The sequence below is a fragment of the Puccinia triticina genome, chromosome 1A (assembly GCF_026914185.1).
Source record: "Puccinia triticina chromosome 1A, complete sequence".
Taxonomy (NCBI): Eukaryota; Fungi; Basidiomycota; class Pucciniomycetes; order Pucciniales; family Pucciniaceae; genus Puccinia; species Puccinia triticina.
Window position 1 is genome coordinate 1,500,294 of NC_070558.1, and position 20,245 is coordinate 1,520,538.

Below are 20,245 nucleotides of genomic sequence, written 5' to 3' on the forward strand. Positions count from 1 at the left end.
TAAGTTCTCTGTACAAGAGAATAGCAACTGGCATCCATCAAATCATTAAGAGTCAAAGTGAAGTCCGCCCTGATCTCCCAGTGTAAAATTACATGTTTCGCCGCTACACAGCAAGCTGTACCACATCTTTTTCTGGTCATACTCTTCCTGTGCCCATAGTCTGGAACAAAAACTAACTGCCTAGGGTTGAGAGGGCAGAACATGCAAGTTTTCATGTGCCTTGCAGGTTCATCTGCAGATTGGGCCTGGTATGTGATAGATATCATACATCTAAATAATTGGTACCTGCTAGGGGGTACTCCACACTTCTTGGCAGGTACTGCTCACACCCGCCATGCACCTGCTGTAGAAAGAAAGGTTGGGTACGGTGTAAAAGTGACCAATTCCGCCTGCTTCAAGAATAGGGGGTTTCAAACATGGTGCAGGTCCTGTTTCAGGAACCCCCAATTCACAAAATCAGGGCACCTGCAACACACCCACCCAATTTTGCTCAAAAAACATACAGAAATAATTTGAAGATTCATTTTTCAGGAACTTTGTTTTCCTGAATTGGGGTTCCTGAACTGGGACCTGCACCATGTTTGAAACCCCCTAATGATAATCCGGGCTAGAGTGATTATCAATGTCTCTGCTCCGCACTGCTATGTTCTGCTAGCCTTCAGTGCTCCACAATGAGCCTGATCTATAGCATACTAATCTCCAAGTGATGAAGATCTGCACTCCACAAGCACAAAGTCTGCAGTAGCAATGAAGCAAGTAAGCTGATAAGGGTCACATAAAATTCTTCTAATACTCTAGTATGCTATAAGTGTAAGTGAAATGATGAGTATTAAGATAGATGATGAAAGGAAAAGGCACCAGGGAAGCTTTGGGGGCACTCCCCAGGGAGTGCCACAGCTGAATTTGGGGTTAGTTTTTGACTGAACTGGGGCAGAAGTCATTACAATGTGATGGTGAATTTTTCAATTACTGGGCAAGAACTATAGACCAATCTAATTTGGAGTGATATGTAACCGTTGGACGTGAACTATCATTCAACTCTGTTGAATTCATCTTGAAGTCAAGTTCATGTCAATCCTAACTTTAGTTCTAAATTTTAAAATCAGGTAGCTCTTGCTTACCCAATTTTTTTTACATTGGGGTGAACTGCCTTCACCAAATATAGATCACACCTGAAACACAACTGCCTAGATTTGGATAAAGAAAATATCAGAAGTGCAAAACATTTTAGTATTTGCACAAGAGCAGTAGAAATGTATTTTGGCTGGGTACACAAGGGTGACACAGTTCATAAATCACTCAGCTGCAAATGCCCCTCTGTTCTAAAAAATGTGTGATTGTTGTGTGATTTGTCTCCCTATTGTACGCGCATACAATAGGGTGACGAATCATATTCCATCAGGGCAGTTACACTAATTTTTCTTAAATTTTACCCTCATTTACTCGGCAGAAGTCCCCCTCTGGTATGAAAAGTTTGTGATTTGTCACCCTATTGTACGTGCGCACAATAGGGTGACAAATAACAAACCAATCACATTCTGTTGAGGCCACAGCAATGGGTACAGGATGATGAAATGGTTCAAACACTATTCAGATTGACTTCACCCTTGGGTACAAACAATGTGTGAGTGGTTCTTTACACTTTAGTTAAACTTTGGTTACAGACAATTTTTGTTCTGTGGTCCAGTCTAGTTACTACTGATTTACAGAAGAGTTCCAGCTGAGTTATGGATACATCATATATACATGTATATCATTTCATGTTTGATTACACATATGATGTAGTAGACATTGCGCTGAGTTATGAAAAAAATCAAGGTAAGGCACTCCCTGGGGAGTGCCCCCCAAGCATCCCTGGTGAGGGGAAGAGAAACCTTCAACCCTCCACCCCCTTCTCTCCCTCCATGCTTTTCTATCTCTGTTCCCACCCAATCCTACAATAGTCTGCCATCTCTGCCCAATGTTTGCGTGCCACATTCCCATGATCGGCTCCTCTCCAACGCTTGACCTCCCACATCCTCTGTCTAGCCCCTGTCAGTCTCCTCCGCCCACCTCTCACGCACACCATCTGCCAAGCCCCGCTCCAACAACCACGCACATAATCCGCCCATTCCGCTCTCACATGGATCTTCTGTCAACATTGCCGCACATCATTGCCCACCATTGGACTCCTTTTGCCTTAGCTTCCTTGCCCCTGTCCAGCCTTCAATGCCAGGATCCCACACGCCGCCTCCGTCCCAGCTACGCCCGCTGATGTAGCACACTTTGGCTGCCACAGCTTCCCCCAGTCACAGCCTATACTATCCAGTCTGCGCCAACCTGCTTAATTCAAGTCCAGCTCCGCCGCCGCCGCGCCGTGGACATACCCCGGGCTCCACCTCATGGACGCTTTCCACACTGTGCCACTCCGTGCCAGCCTTGCGGACTCCGCAGCCCACAACCTCTGCAAACCCGTGCGGACAGTTTGGGTTCCCAACCTGGTTTTAGCATCACAGCGGCCCCTCCCACAGGGAGGGACTTGTGTGTAATGTGAAAATTTTGGCTGGGAAAGAAATCACCACTGGCTGCAGGGAAGATATCAAGCCTCAGCCAGCCTCCCCCCCCCAGGTCCTGTTGACCTGCCCCAGAGCCAAAAGATCCTTCTGGTCCTCAGCTTTCATTTGGCACTGGTCTCATCTCCTCAATCCAAACCATTTGCACTGTACTAATGTTTTTTTTTTGAAAAAAAAACAAAAAACATAAGAAATGTAAACTAAGGATGTGCAACCATCATGCCTGGTGGATCCTGGAGCGGCAAACCTGCAGATATTTGGCGATCCTACACATGTGGTGTTGCATTTTGTTGCAGATAGGAAATTCAATTGTGCATCTTATCAGAAAATTCAAAAATGGATCTTCAGAGCAATGTGATATCCTTCAGGATTCCTTTGACCTTCAAAGTGGATGGATTCCTTCAATCAGTTTTGGAGTTTTTTGCTCAAAGCTTTGGGTGAGGGTGCACATCAGCACTGCCAATGAATCTGTCTATTCTGTTTCTTGTTTTGCACATACAGCCATTCTGAAAAAGCTTGGCTTCTTTGGAGGGAATTTCCAGTGGAAATTCTTATTGGAATTTACAACTTGGGTGTATCCGACAACAAGGTTGGACAGATGGATATCAATCCCTGCGAGTGCAGTCGCTTGCAGGATGCTACTGGCCAAGCTGTTTGGTAGTGAAAAAAAAATGATGGCCATGACTGGCCCCCTGACACCTGGGTGCGTCCATTGGAATGGCTGTCCTGGGTGACAATTGGACATGGATTCCAATTCTGGAATCAAAAAAAGGGGGGGGGGGGGGGAATGAGTAGAATTCAGTGATTGAGCTCACCTGCTTGTGTCATGATATAGGCATGCTGCATATACCAATGTGGCAGGCAGAGATATCCAACTGTCCAAGCTTGATACTTCTTTGCATACATTAAAAGGTTGGAAAATCCCGGGGGAAATTCCTTCCAAAGGAACCAAGCTTTTGTTGGAATGGCTAGCGTATGTTGCAAATAATTATTTGTTGAGTGAGGGTATTGCAAGCTGTCATCGGGGTTTATCAGCCATTTTTCAGTCTGGATGATCAGAATGGATTCGGAGGGATTCATGAAGACCTGGCAGGCTTTTGTCTGGCCTGCGTCAGCGCAAAGTTAAGATGGCTCTCGCTCGAGTCAGATTCTGGCTCTGGGCAGCAGCGCTCGGACTCCAGTTTCAATGTGTGTGGGCCTATTTTCAACTTTAGGCTGGTAGTACTCTCACCCACCCCCACCCTACTCCCGATCCATCCATCCATCCAACCACGCCAAGATGGCCCCGCGAACAGGCTCGCTGCCATACTCCTCCCCCAGGACCACCCCCCCCTCACGCTCCCTCATCACCGTCCTCCCCCCAGCATCCCTGCCCCACAACCCGCCCCATGCACGCTCAGCCACCCGCTGCTCAGGATACGGCAGCCCAGCCGCATTCAGGTCAGCAGCACCACCAAACCAAACCAAACCAAACCAAAACAAAACAAAACAAAACAAAACACAAACTAACCATACCCCAACAGCCGCGGCATCCTCATCCCACTCTACCCCACCCTCGCCGCACAGATGGCCGCCATCGCACGCGAGTACGCACTGCCCTCGACCGGCGGAATGATGCTCTACATGGTCGACGCATCCCCACACGCAGGCGACCTGGCACGCCACATGGTCAGCACAACCACAAAACATAAAAACACAAAAACACTAATCATAAAACATAATCAAACTACAGATCGGCGGACCCAAAATCAGCGAGGCCGCATGGCAGATCCTCTGGGCAGCCATCTTCGACGAGGAGGAGGGCGCAGAGGCATTCGAGCGCGAGCTGCTCGAGCGCGACCAGCTCTACGCCGAGCCCATCCTCAGCCCCCACCACCAGGAAGAGCTGCTCGACGAGGAGACCCTCAACAGCAGCCTCGAGGACCTCGCCAGGCACTTCCCCGCCCCGCCCCTCTCCCTCCGGCCCTCCCCCACCCGGGAAGACCCGCCCAGGCGCACCTCAAACACCCAGAAGGACTTCAAACTCGGTCAGTCCTACTCACTGAACCACACACACACACTCAGCCCGCTGCTGACTTTTTTTTTTTTTTTTTTTTACTTCCACAGCCGACCATCTGCTCCACCACTCCCGCTCCCACTCCTCATTCAAAACCAGCGCCCCACCCACCAGGCCGTCCCACCCCGCCGACCCGCCCTCCCGGCCCTCCTCGGCGCACTCAGCCACCCGCCCGGGCTTCCGAGCCAGCCGGCGCATCGCCATCCCCCCCGCCCGCCCACCCGCACCCGGCTCCGACCGCGCCAGCTGCTGCTCCGCCGCCTCCTCCTCCTTCCGCAGACCGCCCCCCCGCATCGGCGCGGGCATGATCGTCGGCAAGATCGAGTTCGACATCGACTGCTCCAGGAGCACCGGCCGCTGGTACGAGCAGTGGCTCAACCCGTCCAGCAGACCAATCCGCAGCTACGACCACCCCCTAAACCACCAAAACCACAACAACAACAGCAACAACAACCACAGCAACAACCTCAACAACAGCAATAACAACCTCAACAACAGCCACAACAGCAACAACCCCCCGCACACCGCTCCTCTCTCGACTGAGCTCTCCAGACCGCTCCTGCTGCCCAACCTGATCACCCAACGCAGCCAGTCCGCCGCCTCGTCCGACAAGCAACCCTCCCCCACCCAGCACCACTTCGCCCGCCAATCGCCGCCGCCGGCCGAGCGTGCCGCGCCCAAGTCGATCTACGACAACACCCACAGCTTCCTCGCCTTCGACGACCCGGCCCTGCCCACCGACGGCTCCCCGCGCCCCACGCCCTCCCGCCAAAAACTGCCGCCGCCCACCGCGCTCCTCCCGCCGGGCGACCCTCCAGGACGGGCGTTCTATGGCCGCGCAGAAGACAAGGACCAGGGCCCGCCAGGCGGCGCTTCCCCAGCCGCTGCCGGCCGCAGGATCGTCAGCGACAGACACCGCCAGGCTCTCTCGCTCATCGAGGCGCAGGCCAAGCACCAGGCGCTGGTCGAGCAGATCGACGCCCAGCTGTCGTCGCCCATCAAGCTCGACCCGCACGCCTTCGGGCCCACAGCCACCACCACGCTCCCGGGCCTGTCCCTGGAAGTCCTGGCTCGGCCGGAGCCTTCGGGGGCCCGATACACGCGCGCAGCGCCCGAGGACGGCTGCTGCTCGACGGCCAGCTCGCCCGAGAGCGACCCGGCCAACCTCACCCACTCCTCAAGCACCACCGGCTCCTCCGCCACCGACTCCTCCCTCGACCACCCCACCGCCCTCTTGCTCCCCGGGCTCTGGAGCAACAAGCGCAGCTCGTCCGTCGCCATCGAGGCCAACCTCAAGCAGCTCGAACAGGTTCTCGTCTCCCTCTCCCCGCGCGCCCTGCGCCCCGGCTTCCACGCCCTGCCCTCGCCCTTCCCCGCCGTAGCGGCTGCTGCGCCCGCCGCCACCCCGTCGCCCGACGAGCTGTCCCAGAGCGCACCGGCCAGTGCCGCCTCCGCCGACCTTCCGCGCCCAGGGGTCGCCGCCTTCTTCGACAGCCTCCAGGAGTCCTTCAACCCCCGCGTCCCGCCCCCGCCCTCGCCCCCGACGGAGACGCCGGTGGGCCTGACGGCCGGGTACGCCCGCGACGACCGTCGCGAGGCCCGCGCGCCCTCCTCGCCCCTCCCCTGCTCGCCCATCTCCACCCCGCCCGTCATCGGCCGCGCTAACTCGACCACTAAGCTCCTGCCCCCCCGCTCCTCCTCCTTCTTCCGCAAACACCATCCCTCGCCCTCCGCCTCCGCAGCCGTCCCCGCCCCCGCGTCGTCCACCCCCGACGGCTTCGTCTCCAAGGCTGCATCCATCGTCGGCAAGCTGCGCGCCGGCGCAACGCCGCGTCGCCGGCCCATCCACGACAACTGACCTGCCGTATAGCCCCTTCCTCTCTTTCTTGCGACGTATATAGATGGCTTGCTCTTCTTGCATCCCCTGTTGTATTGCTCTTATCGTTATCCTTCTTGCACTTCTGGTTCCGGCGTCTCGTCTTTATCTTTATCGCCTCTCTCTCTTTGTGTGTGTGTTTGTGTTGTTGATGAAGCAAGTAAGTTATATCCCGCGCCCATGACCAGGGCGGGCCGCCGGGCGAGGATCCAGCCGATGCGAATCCGCGGCCGACCGGCGGTCTGCGGTGCACCCGGTAGAGAAAGTTGTGTTAACAGCAGCATGTTGGCTCAGAGTGGTGCCAATGTTGGATGGCGTGGGAGGCGATCTCTCCAGGATTTTGGCGCACTTTGACAGGAAAGATAAATATGTATCTTCGAGATTTGCGAACTTAGTCAGTCCTCTCTTCTGAGTTGGCACGCCCCTCGCGCGAAGCGCGAGCCTCCGAAGGAGGGACTTGGGAGTAAGCCGGGAAATTAGGCGTGAGCGCTGAGGACCACCTCCACCCATTTGGCTGGTGTCAAACTTCAACACCACACTAAATTTGCCTCCTGCGGGCCAATCAGGCCGCCCTGGTGCCAGATTGAAGGCCTGCATCTCGCCTTCAATCCTACATAGATCACATGTCATTAACTCAAACGGTCTTGAAGTTACAAAGCTTGTAACATCATCTTACCAAGATTCTTGGATTGTCCGTACATTTACCAACACCTCACCACCCTTTACACACACACCCCCGAAACAGCCCTCAAACACACACCCATCAACCAGAATCCCTCCTACTCACCCCCTCCTCGGGCCTATGGCCCCTCCGCCCCCACCTCACCCCCCCAATCGACCCAGTGGCGCGCCTGACGCGATCATGGACGATATGGAGCTCGCCGACGCGTCTACAACGCGTCTTCCTGCCAAACCAACTAGCGAACCACCCCCCTCGGTCCTCCTCGCGTACTTGGAAAACTTCATTGCAAATCCCAACAACCGCTCGCCTCAAGGAGAGGTAATCGTCGACCCGAGCTCGCTCGGAGCTATCCTTGTTATGATGGACGCGGAGTCGACGCGTCTGAAGGAACTGAACCGCCAGATGAGTCAAATGGCGAAAATGGTGGAAACCTTTGATGCACGCCTCAAAGCTCTCGAAGGCGGACACGTGTCGTCCCCGGACCCCAAGACCCAACCAGCGAAAAAGTCGTACGCAACGGCGACCGGTCCGTCGGCGGCCCCCAGAATTCCATTAATCGTCCCCCCTCCAAAGACTATCCTCAAATCACTGAAGCCTGGAAAAGCCATCATACACTCAGTCCCAGACAAGTCAGAAGTTCAGAACCTTGCTCGAGGGTTCCTGGTCCAACGCGCGAACGAAGTACTCGAGAAACTAGACGCTCAAGTAGAAGGAGAACGAATCGCCATCAGAGCAGCGCAGGTCCTCAAATCTGGCGACGTTTGTTTTTTCTCAAAGAACAAAGCCCACCAGAAGTGGCTCATGGAGAACAAGCACACCTGGTCGAAACAAGTCCACCCTGATCTTGAAGCCACACCTAGCACTTTCTCCGTAATCGCGCACGGCATTCCGAAAGACTTCAATCCATTAGCAGCCTCGGCCATTACCCGACTATCAGTTGAGAATAACTTCCCGGAAGGCGATCTGGTCCGAATTAAATGGCTAGCGGACAACTCTGCAACTCCCAAGCAGGCCGGATCAATCGTCCTGGCCTTCAATAACAAGGAACTAGCCGCTCGAGTTGAAAAATCCGGGTTATTTCTCAACTATGACTACCACCGAACAGCTAAATGCAAGCCCCGACCCCCCCAGTGCTTCAAATGCCTCAAGATGGGCCATTTTGGTCAATGGTGCCGAGAGAAGGCCAAATGCGGTAAGTGTGGCGATGAACATGTTACCAAGGATTGTCCCGAAGGGATTGGAGGTATAAAATCGTGTGTCCTCTGCAAAGAAGGACTTAAGATGAAAATGGAAGGGATTGATTCAATCGAACATACACCGTTCAATGCCACATGTTTTTTCAAGAAAACGTGGCTTGAGAAGAAGCATATCAGGTCTCAATGATAGTACAACCTCAAGAACCCACCATTTCACATTCCTCTTTCTCCCCCGTCCCCCCTCTCTCCTCCCTTTCCCCCCCCAGTTTAAGCCTACCTCTTGTTGATAGATCTGTACCGGGTGAAATGAATAACACCTCTGAAAGCAATCGACATCCAGTCAACCAAGAGTTGAAGATTTTGCAGTTGAACTGTCATGTTTCCCGTGAAATCACGCTAAGTATCCTAAATCAGTCGTCTAATTTCACTTTTCTGATATTACAAGAACCCTGGATTAACTCTCTTACTCTTTCCCCCCCTGAGCATCAGGATTGGAAAGTCTTTACAGCTTTTGAACATCGACCAACCACCTGGAAGGACCGCCACAGGACTTGTATATATGTAAAGCGTTGGATCCCGTCCTGTGACATTAATCAGCTGAGTGATGGCGGCCAATTCCTTTTAGGCCTAGATATTTCTCTCCCAGCTAATAAGACAATCAGATTGATCAATGTGTATAATACTCCTAAAACCTTCCCAGCGCTAGATATCCTTCGGCACTGGCTTGTGGCACACAACTCTCGTACAACCCCTACGGTCATCTGCATGGATGCCAATCTGCACCACCCTCACTGGAACCCGCCTGGAATACGATCTAATCACCGTCGGGCGCGCGACCTTCTCGACATCGTTGGAAGCCATGGTTTCCGCTTAGCCTCCCCTAAGCACATCCCTACATTTTACTCTTCTAAAGGGGTCGGATACACAATTGATTTGACCTGGGCCAATTTCTTAGCTTCTCGGCTCATTATTGCTACTGAGGTGACCTTAGAAAACCACGGATCCGACCATCAGGCAATTGTCCTTCGACTCAACCTTCAAAAACCGCCAAGAGAGATACGGAAGACCAAACCTAACTGGGCAGCCATCGATTCTCAGAAAGCATGCGCGAGAATGGAGGAACTGGCTGACAATTGCTTTGCGACAGACGATAGCTCCTTAGAGGAGCGGGTCAAAGCGATCACTGCAATGGTTGTGGAAGCCCAAGACAGTTTTGGACGGCCGGTCTCGAAGAATGGAACCAGAGCTAAGTCATGGTGGTGCAAATCCACCTTGGACCCCATCATCGCAACCAGAAACAGAGCAAGACAGTGGCTGATATTAACTAAAAGTGCCGAAGCGGCTGAGTGCTACAGACAGTGGAACAACTATTTTAGGGACACCATCCGCGTCCTCAAGAGAAATGCCTGGTGGCGTTTCCTAGACGACCCGTCGGACGAGGCGGTCTACAAGGCCCTTAGGTTCACCAAGAAGACCTCCGCGCAGACCATTCTTCCCTTGAAGAGGCATGATGGTACAATTACTACCGATAAACTCGAGCAAGCTGAGTTACTATTCACTGGCACATCGGTTATCCAGGCTCCCATTGACCTGTCTGATGTCCCCATCAGACATCCCTGCAGAATTGTCTGTTACCCCAAAACCAGCGCCGATGAAGTCCTTGATCAGGCGATTAGGAAGATTGCACCCAAGAAGGCCCCGGGCGTAGACGGTATTGCAAACGAAATGATCAAGTTGGGAGCTGAGTTCCTTGCTCCCATCCTTTCTGATGTTTTTAATACCGCACTTGCTAGCAGTTCTTTCCCCGCCACCTGGAAATGTGCTGTCACGGCCATCATCCCCAAGGTGGGGAAAGATGACTACACTGACCCTAATGCTTATCATCCCATCGCATTGCTGAGCGGTATGGGCAAGTTATTTGAGCTCATCATAGCTCGTCGACTGACGGAATGGGCGGAGAAGTTTGGAGTTTTGGCCGATGGACACCTCGGAGGCCGCAAAGGAGCGGGTACGGAAGACGCTCTGGTTCTTTTGGACACCTGGGTCCGTCGGAAATGGCAGGAGAAGAAAATTTGTTGCTGGTTTATTTCTGGACGTCAAATCTGCCTACCCCTCTTTTCACCCGCGGAGGCTGATCCACTATCTCTCCCATTTGAACTGCCCGGCGTATCTAGTCGGAATCATCGAATCGTTCTTAGCTGCCCGCTGTACAACAATCAGAATGGATGACTATACATCCCTCCCATTTAACATTGAGATTGGACTCCCTCAGGGGTCACCTCTCTCTGTCATCCTTTATATTTTATACAATAACTCGTTGCTAATTAAGTCCTTTGGGTTATATGATGATGTCGTCTCGATAGGCTACGTCGACGATGTGGTCCACCTGGTTGCCAACAAATCGGCGAATGACACGATCAGATTGCTAGGCAATCAGGGATCTCGCTCCCTACAATGGGGTTCAAAGTTTGGAGCCATCTTCGATAAGAAAAAGGCACAGTTCTTATGGCTGACCCGGAGGGCACACCCCTCTGATTCTCTCCCCTTTGGCGATCAAATTTTACTCCCCTGCCAGGAGGTTCGGTGGCTAGGAGTCCTCCTCGACACAAAACTGACGTACACGGCAATGTTTAATCTTTTAGAACGCAAGGCTTTGGCCACATTTTCGCAACTCAAACCGCTGGGTAACTCGCGGTGGGGACTTCGAGAAAGGGACCGTGTCAGACTGATGAACGCGGTTCTTTTACCACGAGTATCTTATGGGGCTCCAGTCTGGGCTACCATCTCTAACTCCGCCAAGCTGCAGCGACTAGCTAACAAAGTCAACAATCTTGCAGCTATTTACACTCTAGGCACCTTCAAATCCACCCCTACCCAATGGCACCGGGAGAGATCGGCGGTTGTGGATATTTCTTCAATGTGTAGAAGTGTAACGATCGGCTTCTTCACCCGGAAATTGATTCGTCGGCGGTTCAATAGCAACATACAGGATATCCTGGTTGGGAGAGGTCTCTGCCGGGATGACTGGATTGGCAAACACATTCCTGATGCCCGACAGCAACTCGACCAACTTGGTAAACTGAACCCGGAGAAGATACTCATTGTATACAACAACAGCTTGGAATCACACCCGACAACACCACCCATTAGAAATCTGGGCCTGTCAAAAGAGGCCGCCGTAAAGGCCACATCCAGCTTAGTTGACACCCTTCTTAATACTCCTGATTCTGTTGTCATCTATACTGACGGCTCGTACGACTTGACCAAGGGCGGAGCAGGTGCGGCCATCTGCCCCGACCTCAACTTGGCATTGTCCATGTCTTTAGGGGTAGACCCCCTCTTCTCAAATCATGAATGCGAGGCAGTCGGTTTACTTCTGGCATTCAGACTCGTCGAACAGGCTCTGCAAACACGGAGTTTTTCCAACGTGTTCATTCTCACGGATAACGTGGGGGTCCTACAACGTTTAGGGAGCTGCGATGCGGCAAAACCGGGGCAGTATCTCTTCTATGAAATCTCAGACATCTGGCGCTCACTCCCCGCTGAATTGAATCTTCATTTGGTATGGTGCCCTGGGCATGGGGGGATCCGTGGCAATGAGGCTGCCGACCTCCTGGCCAAGGAAGCAACGAATAGGAACAAGTGCCCGGACCGACAACTACACCACAATGCATCCAAACTCACTAGATATCTCAAATCTCAAATCGTGACACCCTCTCGGAAGGAGCTGAAGAAGAGGATTTCTGATCTCCCAATCTTGCAGTCGGCACTGATCAATCAACTTCGATCGGGCCATGCACCTCTCAACGCCTACCTTTTTAAAGTCAAACGAAGACTGGACCCCATCTGCCCCTTCTGCGAAGGCCGAGAAACTACCAATCACTTCCTCGACCTATGCCCGGAGTATCGACAACCTCGGAGAGAACTAATTCGGAAAGCCAGATCAAAGAAGCTCAAGGTTGACTCAAACAGACCCCACCTTTTACTCCACCTCCCAAAGGCGCATAGCCTGATTTTTGAATTCATCATAAAGACAGGCCGGTTTCAATTCTTGGATTGATCCTATGCACGCTCTTGTAGTTTCACTTTTTATGTACTTTCTCCTTTTCCTTTTTTTTTCTCTCTCTTTCTTCTTTCTTTCACCTCTCTCTGATTAGCTATCCTGTTACCGCGTACTCTCCTGAATTTAACAAATCTCTTTATGTTAAATCCTCTTTCCCTCTTCCCTACTTGTAAGTAGCCAGATATTTGAAGATTCATAGTGTGCAATGCTCAAGGCGAAATTACACTCAAAAAAAAAAAAAAAAAAAAAAAAAAAAAAGTACATAAGAGCTAAATACACATGCCAAAGTGTACAGTTATGGTGGCTTCTGTACTATGTTTTTGTTACGGTACAGGTAGGATACAGCAAGTTTATTGGATAGTGGAGCTGTGTACAGGAGTGAAAAAAAAAACAAGAGTTTGACTTTTGGAAAACAGCTCATCGTGTTTTTTGAAAGGATGTCTAGCACTGCTCTGGCGGGATGGATAGATGATGAATGGATGGATGGCTGCGCAAGAAGCCAGGCTACAAGGCCGTGCTACTCATGACCCCGTATGTTGCGTGAAAAATGTGTAGGCATTGATTTAGTGGAATTTGGGTGCTGGCCAGGACTACGGTCTGTCAGCTCTCACGCCAGAATTCGCCGCTTGGGGGCAAGCCTCTCTGTGAGACAGAGACCCTGCGGGGCTCTCCTCCAGAGAGTCTTGGTTAAGCTTGACAGATTTGCTCCTCTTTCTTGTATTTAGGCAGCACAACGACTCCCAAACAGAGCTAGAGCGCCTGTAGCATATTGTGTTTTGTAGAATGCTTGGACGGATGGTCCTGTTGCTGTGCACAAATCATGGCATTCTGTAATTCCACTTTTTTTGTTTTTGCCTTGCATTGTGAAATAAAGATCATCATGATCATTTTGACTTTGGTGAAGGCGGGCTCCGTATGGCAGAATGATGGAGATTAAACTGGGGCTGTGCCAGACAACCCCATAACTATAGCACTCAACTTCACTCTTGAAGTCCAACCATTAAGCAAAACACAATATGCATGTAGCGGGTGAAAAACTTCACCTTGTAATCAGTTTTTTTGCTTCATGAAACCCCATCCTCCCACCTTGTAATGCCACTGCTGGGTCCAAGAGAAGCTCTCTGGTCAAAGGTGTAACGAACGCTGATTAAAATTATGGGTTTTGTTAGTTGTTATTGTGCTGAGTAATCTTTCATTTATGTAGATTACCTTTGATCGCACATCAGGACTTTTAATTCAGATAATGTAATGTGATCCACATGGCTATGACGTATGGTTCTCTTATGTCGTCATTGGGATTGTTATTCTCCTTGGTTGTTATCATTTCCTCTTTCCCAAAGTTTGTTTCCTCTCTTTCTCTCTTTTCTCATCGAGATATTCTTTGTCATTAAGATCTCCATACTATAAATCCAAGAAATTCAACCTCTATACTTTATAAACAAAAAGCTTATTATTAAAAGACAAATCAATCTACTATTCAAGCATCAGCAAGTTATCCTCTTGGATAAACTTCACAGCCTATATATAGCTAACACTGCGCAAATCAATTTGTCAGACACGCCAGGCCGACAAGTGCTCGGACTGGAATTGCCCGACGAGTTCTGCAGTTTGGCACCGCCGGGCTGCTGAACTTGTTGGACCAAGTCGGTCTGATCACTCATCAGACTTGCTTGTCCGACGAGTTCCTTCATGTAGTGTAACTGAATAGTGCTGCTGCCTGCATGTTCAGTTTTCACCGTGCTTGACAGATTTCAGTGACAACTTCCTTTTTGAGTGCTGGTTCAATTGTTCCTTGTTTTTGCCATTGGACATTTTTTGATGTATCTATGGTGTTCAAAGTTGGTTTGCATAATTTTATGCATGCATAAATCATAAAATCATAAAAATATTTTGGTGAGGAAATTTTGTATTACATAATCAGACAGTTGTATCCCATGCAAAAAAGATTTTATGACGGCACAGCACCGCGGCGGTCAGACAGAGCTATCTGCGCAAGTTCAAGGCTGATCCTGGCGAACGCCAAGGACCTGGCGGAGAACGGGAAGAGCTGGAAGGATGCGCTGAGCGAGGTGAACTATGTGGCCAGCTTTGTGGACTTCTTCGCCAAGGAGACCCTCCGGACAGACGGGATCATCGTCCCCAGCTCTACCCCTGCCGTTAGACATCTCGTCATCAAACAAACTATCAGCATCATTGCTGCTCTGTCCTTGGAACTTCCCAGGGGCTATGATCACCTGTAAGGTCGCGCCTGCTCTGGCCGCAGGCTGTTCAGTAATTGTAGGTTTTTTATTTTGCTTGCACAACACTTGTTGTGGCTGGGCTTATATCTATTCTTCTCTTACTTTTACATATATATGGGTGTGTGTGTAGGTTGCTTATTTTTTTTCTTACTCAGGTTGCTTATTTTTTTTGTATGTGTGTGTGTGTTAAAGCAATTGCAGAAAACCAAGTGACTGCATTGACCTTTGCCAAACTTGCTAACTAAGCCAGCTTTCCTGCTGGAGTTTTCAGCATCATTACTACTCAGTTGGCAACACCTGACATTGGCAAAGCATTCTGCGAGCACAAGGAGATCCGCAAACTTTCCCTTACAGGCTTGGTTAGTCCGCAGGTTGACAAGGTCTTGGCTAATGTAATAAGGTTATTAAACCCCAATGGAATTATAAAGCAAATTATATTTGGGGCTCTCATACATTTTAGCCGAAATAACCATCATTGCAAGGCAAGGGTCTAAAACAACTCAACCTTCCATAATTTTGTGTCAGTTGTTTGGTCAACTGACCAAAGCTTAGTCAGATCACCCCAGATGTAAATTTAATTCCATGGCACAAACCCAGGGGTTTATTGATTCAGTTATAAATCAGTCATCATAAGCAGGTTGCATCCAATTAACCAGCGCTCTGTACCATCCATGAGGAGAAATTCACACTTCCTTCATTGGCTGGGTTGTAGCTGCTATTGAAGGGAGTACTTGAAGGGAGTACACACTCCCTTAAAATGCTGTTGCAACTCTGCCATTAAAAAGAGTGCACACTCCTCTTGATGGCAGGTTTGTGTTGGCCATTGAGGAGACACTCCCTCAAATGGCCAGTACAACCCTGGCATCAAAACTCTGTCAAATGAGGTTGGTAACAATAGTGATTCCAAGACTACACTTGTTCACGCACTTTATAACTTAAGGTAAAATCCTTGATAAGGTAGCCACTACTCAGGTCTGGTGATGATTAACTGTTAAACTGTGGAGCCCAGGGGATCATGTGTTTCCAGTGGTCAGGCAATTTGAAAAATTGATGCTAATTACATCACATTTGAACAATGTTTGGCCTGAACACAATCTTTGCAACACGCCAGGCAGGTAAGAGATGATTATGGTGTCTTCCACCTCCTCCCACTTTAGGTCTATCTGACAGAGAAGTTGGATTGTACCACCCTGAAATGATAATCAGGAGATGCATACATCTTGAGGTCCCCTTGTGGCTTGATCAGTTGAGCCTGCCTGGTCACAGTGAAGTTGACCAAGATTGGCCTGTTCTGATGGACATATGAATTTCAGGATCCTCAGCTGGAACAACCATGGAATGTTTTCCAGGTTGAGTCAAGCTGGAGTTGAGCATTGGGTGAGGTGAAGTTATGGAATTTGACATGAGGTTAGGATGGAGATGATATCAGCCTGAGTTGAACATAACATCACTATTGACACAAGATTAAGTTGTGTATGTTGCACACATGTTGCATGCTTGATACCCGCCAGGGTTGCTGAAGGAAGTTACGGTCTGGCACTCTCTAGAGAGTGCCACACTTTCTCCCCTGGTGCATGACTTACAGTTCCATTTTCTTGGAAGGTGCCAAGCAGAGAGCTGCATCCAGGTCATCCCACCAGGAAAAAAAAGTAGTCACTTGATGGCAAGTGACATGACACAGCTTTGTTTCCAGCTCCAACACTGCTCCAATGCTGCTCCTCTCCACCAGCACATCTAGGGCTCACATGATAGGTGTCAGGATCAAAGCACTCAATGTGAAAAAACCAGATGATGCTCAGCTTTTGCCCTGGCCCAGCTGATGCTCAGCTGATGATCAGCTGATGCTCAGCTTTTGCACTGGCCCAGCTAATGCTCAGCTTTGGAACTGGCCACCTGATGATCATCTTTGGCCCTGGCACAGCTGATGCTCAGCCTTGGCCGTGGCTCAGCTGATGCTCATCTTTGGCCCTAGCCTAGTTGATTTTCAGCTCTGATCCTTTCCAAGCTGATTCCCATCTTTTTCCCTGGCCTAGCTCAGCTGATACTCAGCAAGCTGAGCATCAGCTGGCCAGCTGGCCCAGGACTGGGTCAAAGCTGAGCGTCAGCTGGGACAGGACTAGGAAAAGGCTGAGGAAAGACTTGTACAAAGCTGAGCATCAGCTGTGCCAGGAATAGTACAAAGCTGAGCATCACCTGGGCAACGACTGGTCAAAAGGCTTTATTCCAATTCTGAGAGTGAGCTGCGTGAAAAAGCTGAGTATGAGCGGCAAAAAAGCTGATTATGAGCTGGGTACCAAAGCTGAGTATCAGCTGGACAGAACTGAGGATCAGTTGGGCTCATCAAAAACTGAACAGGACCTCCTTGGTAAATTTTGGAAGTTGAGGAGATGGTTGGGAGATTGGGGTAGATAGTGGATAGATATTGGATAGATGGTGGGTAGCTGGCTGGAGCTGGTGTGATGTCACTTGTAATCAACTGAATATTTTATTTTCCTGGTGTCCATTGGTCCACAAGGCCATTTTTCTTTGCGCGGCAAGGTATAACAAGCGTTCAAGCCTTTTAAAACTTGGTTTAAAGGTCTTAAACCAAGGCTTCAAGTCTTTTAACCCTTGGATTTAAAAGTCTTAAACAAAGGGTTTAACCGTTTTAAACCAAATTTTGAAGGTCTTAAACCATGGTTTCAAGCCTTTCAAACCAAGTTTTAAAGGTCTTGAACCATGGTTTCAAGCCTTTTAAACCAAGGGTTTATGCCTTAAGAAGGTACAAGGCACATTTTGCCAACAGCAATCATGTGTATTACTGACAAATTATTTAAGATGCATCTAGCATCAATTCAGCACAAAAACATAGACAAAGAACAGAAATCCAGAGCTACCCATTTTCCCGGATACAAAAACACATGGTTGTGCGTTTACTATTAGTAGAGCCACTAAGATCAAGCAGTCAACCAAGTGGCCACATGTTGTCCGGTGCAGCCCTAGCTTAACTAAGCCTCTCAAAGGGAGGGTCCGGGGGACCCCGACCGGAGTGCTCTCCGCAGGAGAGGCTTACACCTAATGTCTGAAGTCTGGCAGGGAAAGGAAGGATATTCAACCCCAAAATCACTAAGCAAAATATGTACAAAAAAAACTGAACGGACAGATTCATTGGCAGTGCTTTAGGCGCACCCTAACCCAAAGTTTTGAGCAAAAAGCTCCAAACTGATTGAAGGAGTCCACTTTGAAGGTCAAAAAAATTGTGAAGGATATTAAATTGCTCTGAAGATCCATTTTTGGATTTTCTTATAATATGCACAACTGAATTTCCTATTTGCAACAAAATGCAACACTTGAGTGGCTATAGTGTGTAGGATCTGCAGACATCTGCGGGTTTGCGCACCCAGGATCCACCAGGCATGATGGTTGTGCATCCTTAGTTTACATTTATTTGTGTTTTTTTATTTTTTAAAAAAAAAAACATTAGTACAGTGCAAACGGTTTGGCTTGAGGGGATGAGACCAGTGCCAAATGACAGCTGAGGTCCAGAAGTATCTTTTGGCCCTGGGGCAGGTCCACAGTACCTGAGGGGGAGGCTGGCTGAGGCTTAATATCTTCCCTCCAGCCATTTGTGATTTCTTTCCCAGCCAAAATTTTGACATCACGCGCAAGTCCGCCACAGCAAGCCTCACACCAGGGGGGACTTGTGTTAAGTTAGGGTGCAGCCAAGCTGAGAACATCAGAAACAAAATAAGATTTGGAATGGGAGAGAGAAATTGGCACGCTGACTGCCTCATGAATAAATTCTTGCTGAACCATACATGTACAATCAGCCATACTCACCACCAAGAGATGAGCAATGCTGATTCTCTATGACAGCTAGTTCTCCAAGGGCAGCAGGGAGTCCTCAGGAGTCTTCCCATCTCAGAGAGACTGAATGTCTCAGAGATTTCTGATACCAACATGCGGGGACTGTATTGCAAAGCTATCTCAGGAGAGAATATAAGTCATTTGGTTGTCTCTTTATTTACACCATCTGATCATGAGGAAAGGAAAATATTGGCTCACCTAGCTCAGGAGAGAATATAAGTCAGTTGGTTCTCTGTTGACCTAGGGAAGGCGGCGATCAGGGCTATATTGGCCTGACCTTGACCAACAGCCATGCCTCCCGGTGATGCTCTTGGCTCGTCCCACTTTTGGCCAACTCCGGTTGGAACTTAGGAGTTTGTAGGATGACCGAGGGCTCCCGGGCCTGGTAAGATCGGGGGCCCCGTCCTCCGGTCATGTTCCGGGGGACCCTTCTGTCCACCAAATCTTTCAGGGAGCGAGCAATCCAGCAGTCTTCACATTCTCCGTCAAACGCCCACACACCTCACTACACCCTCCGCCGACCCCATGGAATCAGCACACGAATCACTATACGACAGTATGCGCAAAACTATCACTTCCCAAGGGATCACCGCCGCCGAGGAGCTCTGGATCGGGCGTGATACCAGCGGTAAGCGCGGCCACGCCTCACTCATCAACCCTGCATCCCACCAATCACCATCTCACATCTACATATTGTCTTACAGAAATCGAGAAGCAGCTAGAACCGCTGCTCAATTTTCTTGGAAGTTTTCTCGGAATGAAATTGTTCACGTCAGATCCCGATGGAAGACTTGAAAAGGCAATGTCGAGGATGGTTCGCCTTTATAAGAGCAGTAACTTCGACGCTTTCAGGCCTCTTATCGAGTTCTTTCTCAAAAACCCGGCCAAGTCCGATCAAGAAACGTTTGATTTCATCAAACAAGAATTCAACAGCCCCCCAAGCCATCGGTCATTCACGCCGAGCTCTGTGAGGACCGGCACTACAGCCGACCGCGTGCATTCTTCCAGCAACCCAAGCCATCAGTTATCCTCATCAAACCTTGTGAGAACCGACACTACAGCCGGCCGCGTGGATTCTTCCAGTAAACTTCCTGACTTCCTTCCTGCGCTACACCGGGAATTGAACGAATTAATGTACATGGATGTGACCGATTTGACCGTGGATCGTTTCATCAGGTTACATCACCCCGAATCTGCCTCGCTGCTGAAAGAATACCGCGAACTCACCTCGCTCCTACAACCCTGCGAAAATCTTATCAATCAAAAGTACGAAGAACAATTAAAAGACACTTCGGAGGTGCATGTGTTGAACTGGATCACACCAATTCTAGAGCACATCTCGACCATGCTGCAGCCACTTGTATCAGCTCTTCCGAATTCTCGTACTTGGCGGTCCCTGTGTGACAAACCTATACAGGGCGTTGATGGAAAACGAAAGCCGGACGGTGCAATTATGTCTCAGTATATCAAGGACGAATATCACATTGAAGATCTTCTGGTCCCTGTCGAGCTGAAAAAGAACCAATCGGATGTCCAAGAGGCGGCCCGTTGCTTGGCCAAATACGTCCACCCAGTCTTCGCAGCTCAGCCCACCCGAAGCTACGTCATTGGGTTGACACTGTGCGGAACTTCGATGCAGCTCTGGCAATTTGATAGGTCCGGTGCCATCGGATCTGAATCATTCGACATCAAAGCGACCAAAGAAAACTTCATCAAGTTTCTTACTCTCATGAC

At 49.8% G+C, this 20,245-nt stretch overlaps 2 protein-coding genes across 2 annotated transcripts; both read left to right on the top strand.

The window, feature by feature from the left end:
- Positions 1–3,831: 3,831 nt before the first annotated feature.
- PtA15_1A200 (uncharacterized protein) lies at positions 3,832–6,466 on the top strand (the record flags this gene model as incomplete). Its single annotated transcript, XM_053165203.1, has 4 exons — positions 3,832–3,992; positions 4,076–4,220; positions 4,285–4,579; positions 4,659–6,466. The coding sequence occupies 4 exons, from the start codon at positions 3,832–3,834 to the stop codon at positions 6,464–6,466; spliced, it is 2,409 nt and encodes an 802-aa protein (XP_053016417.1).
- An 820-nt stretch (positions 6,467–7,286) lies between these two features.
- On the top strand, positions 7,287–14,665 carry PtA15_1A201 (uncharacterized protein; the record flags this gene model as incomplete). The annotated part of the gene is made up of 4 exons (XM_053165204.1): positions 7,287–7,692; positions 9,510–9,553; positions 11,352–11,540; positions 14,450–14,665. The coding sequence occupies 4 exons, from the start codon at positions 7,287–7,289 to the stop codon at positions 14,663–14,665; spliced, it is 855 nt and encodes a 284-aa protein (XP_053016418.1).
- Between the last annotated feature and the right edge of the window lie 5,580 nt (positions 14,666–20,245).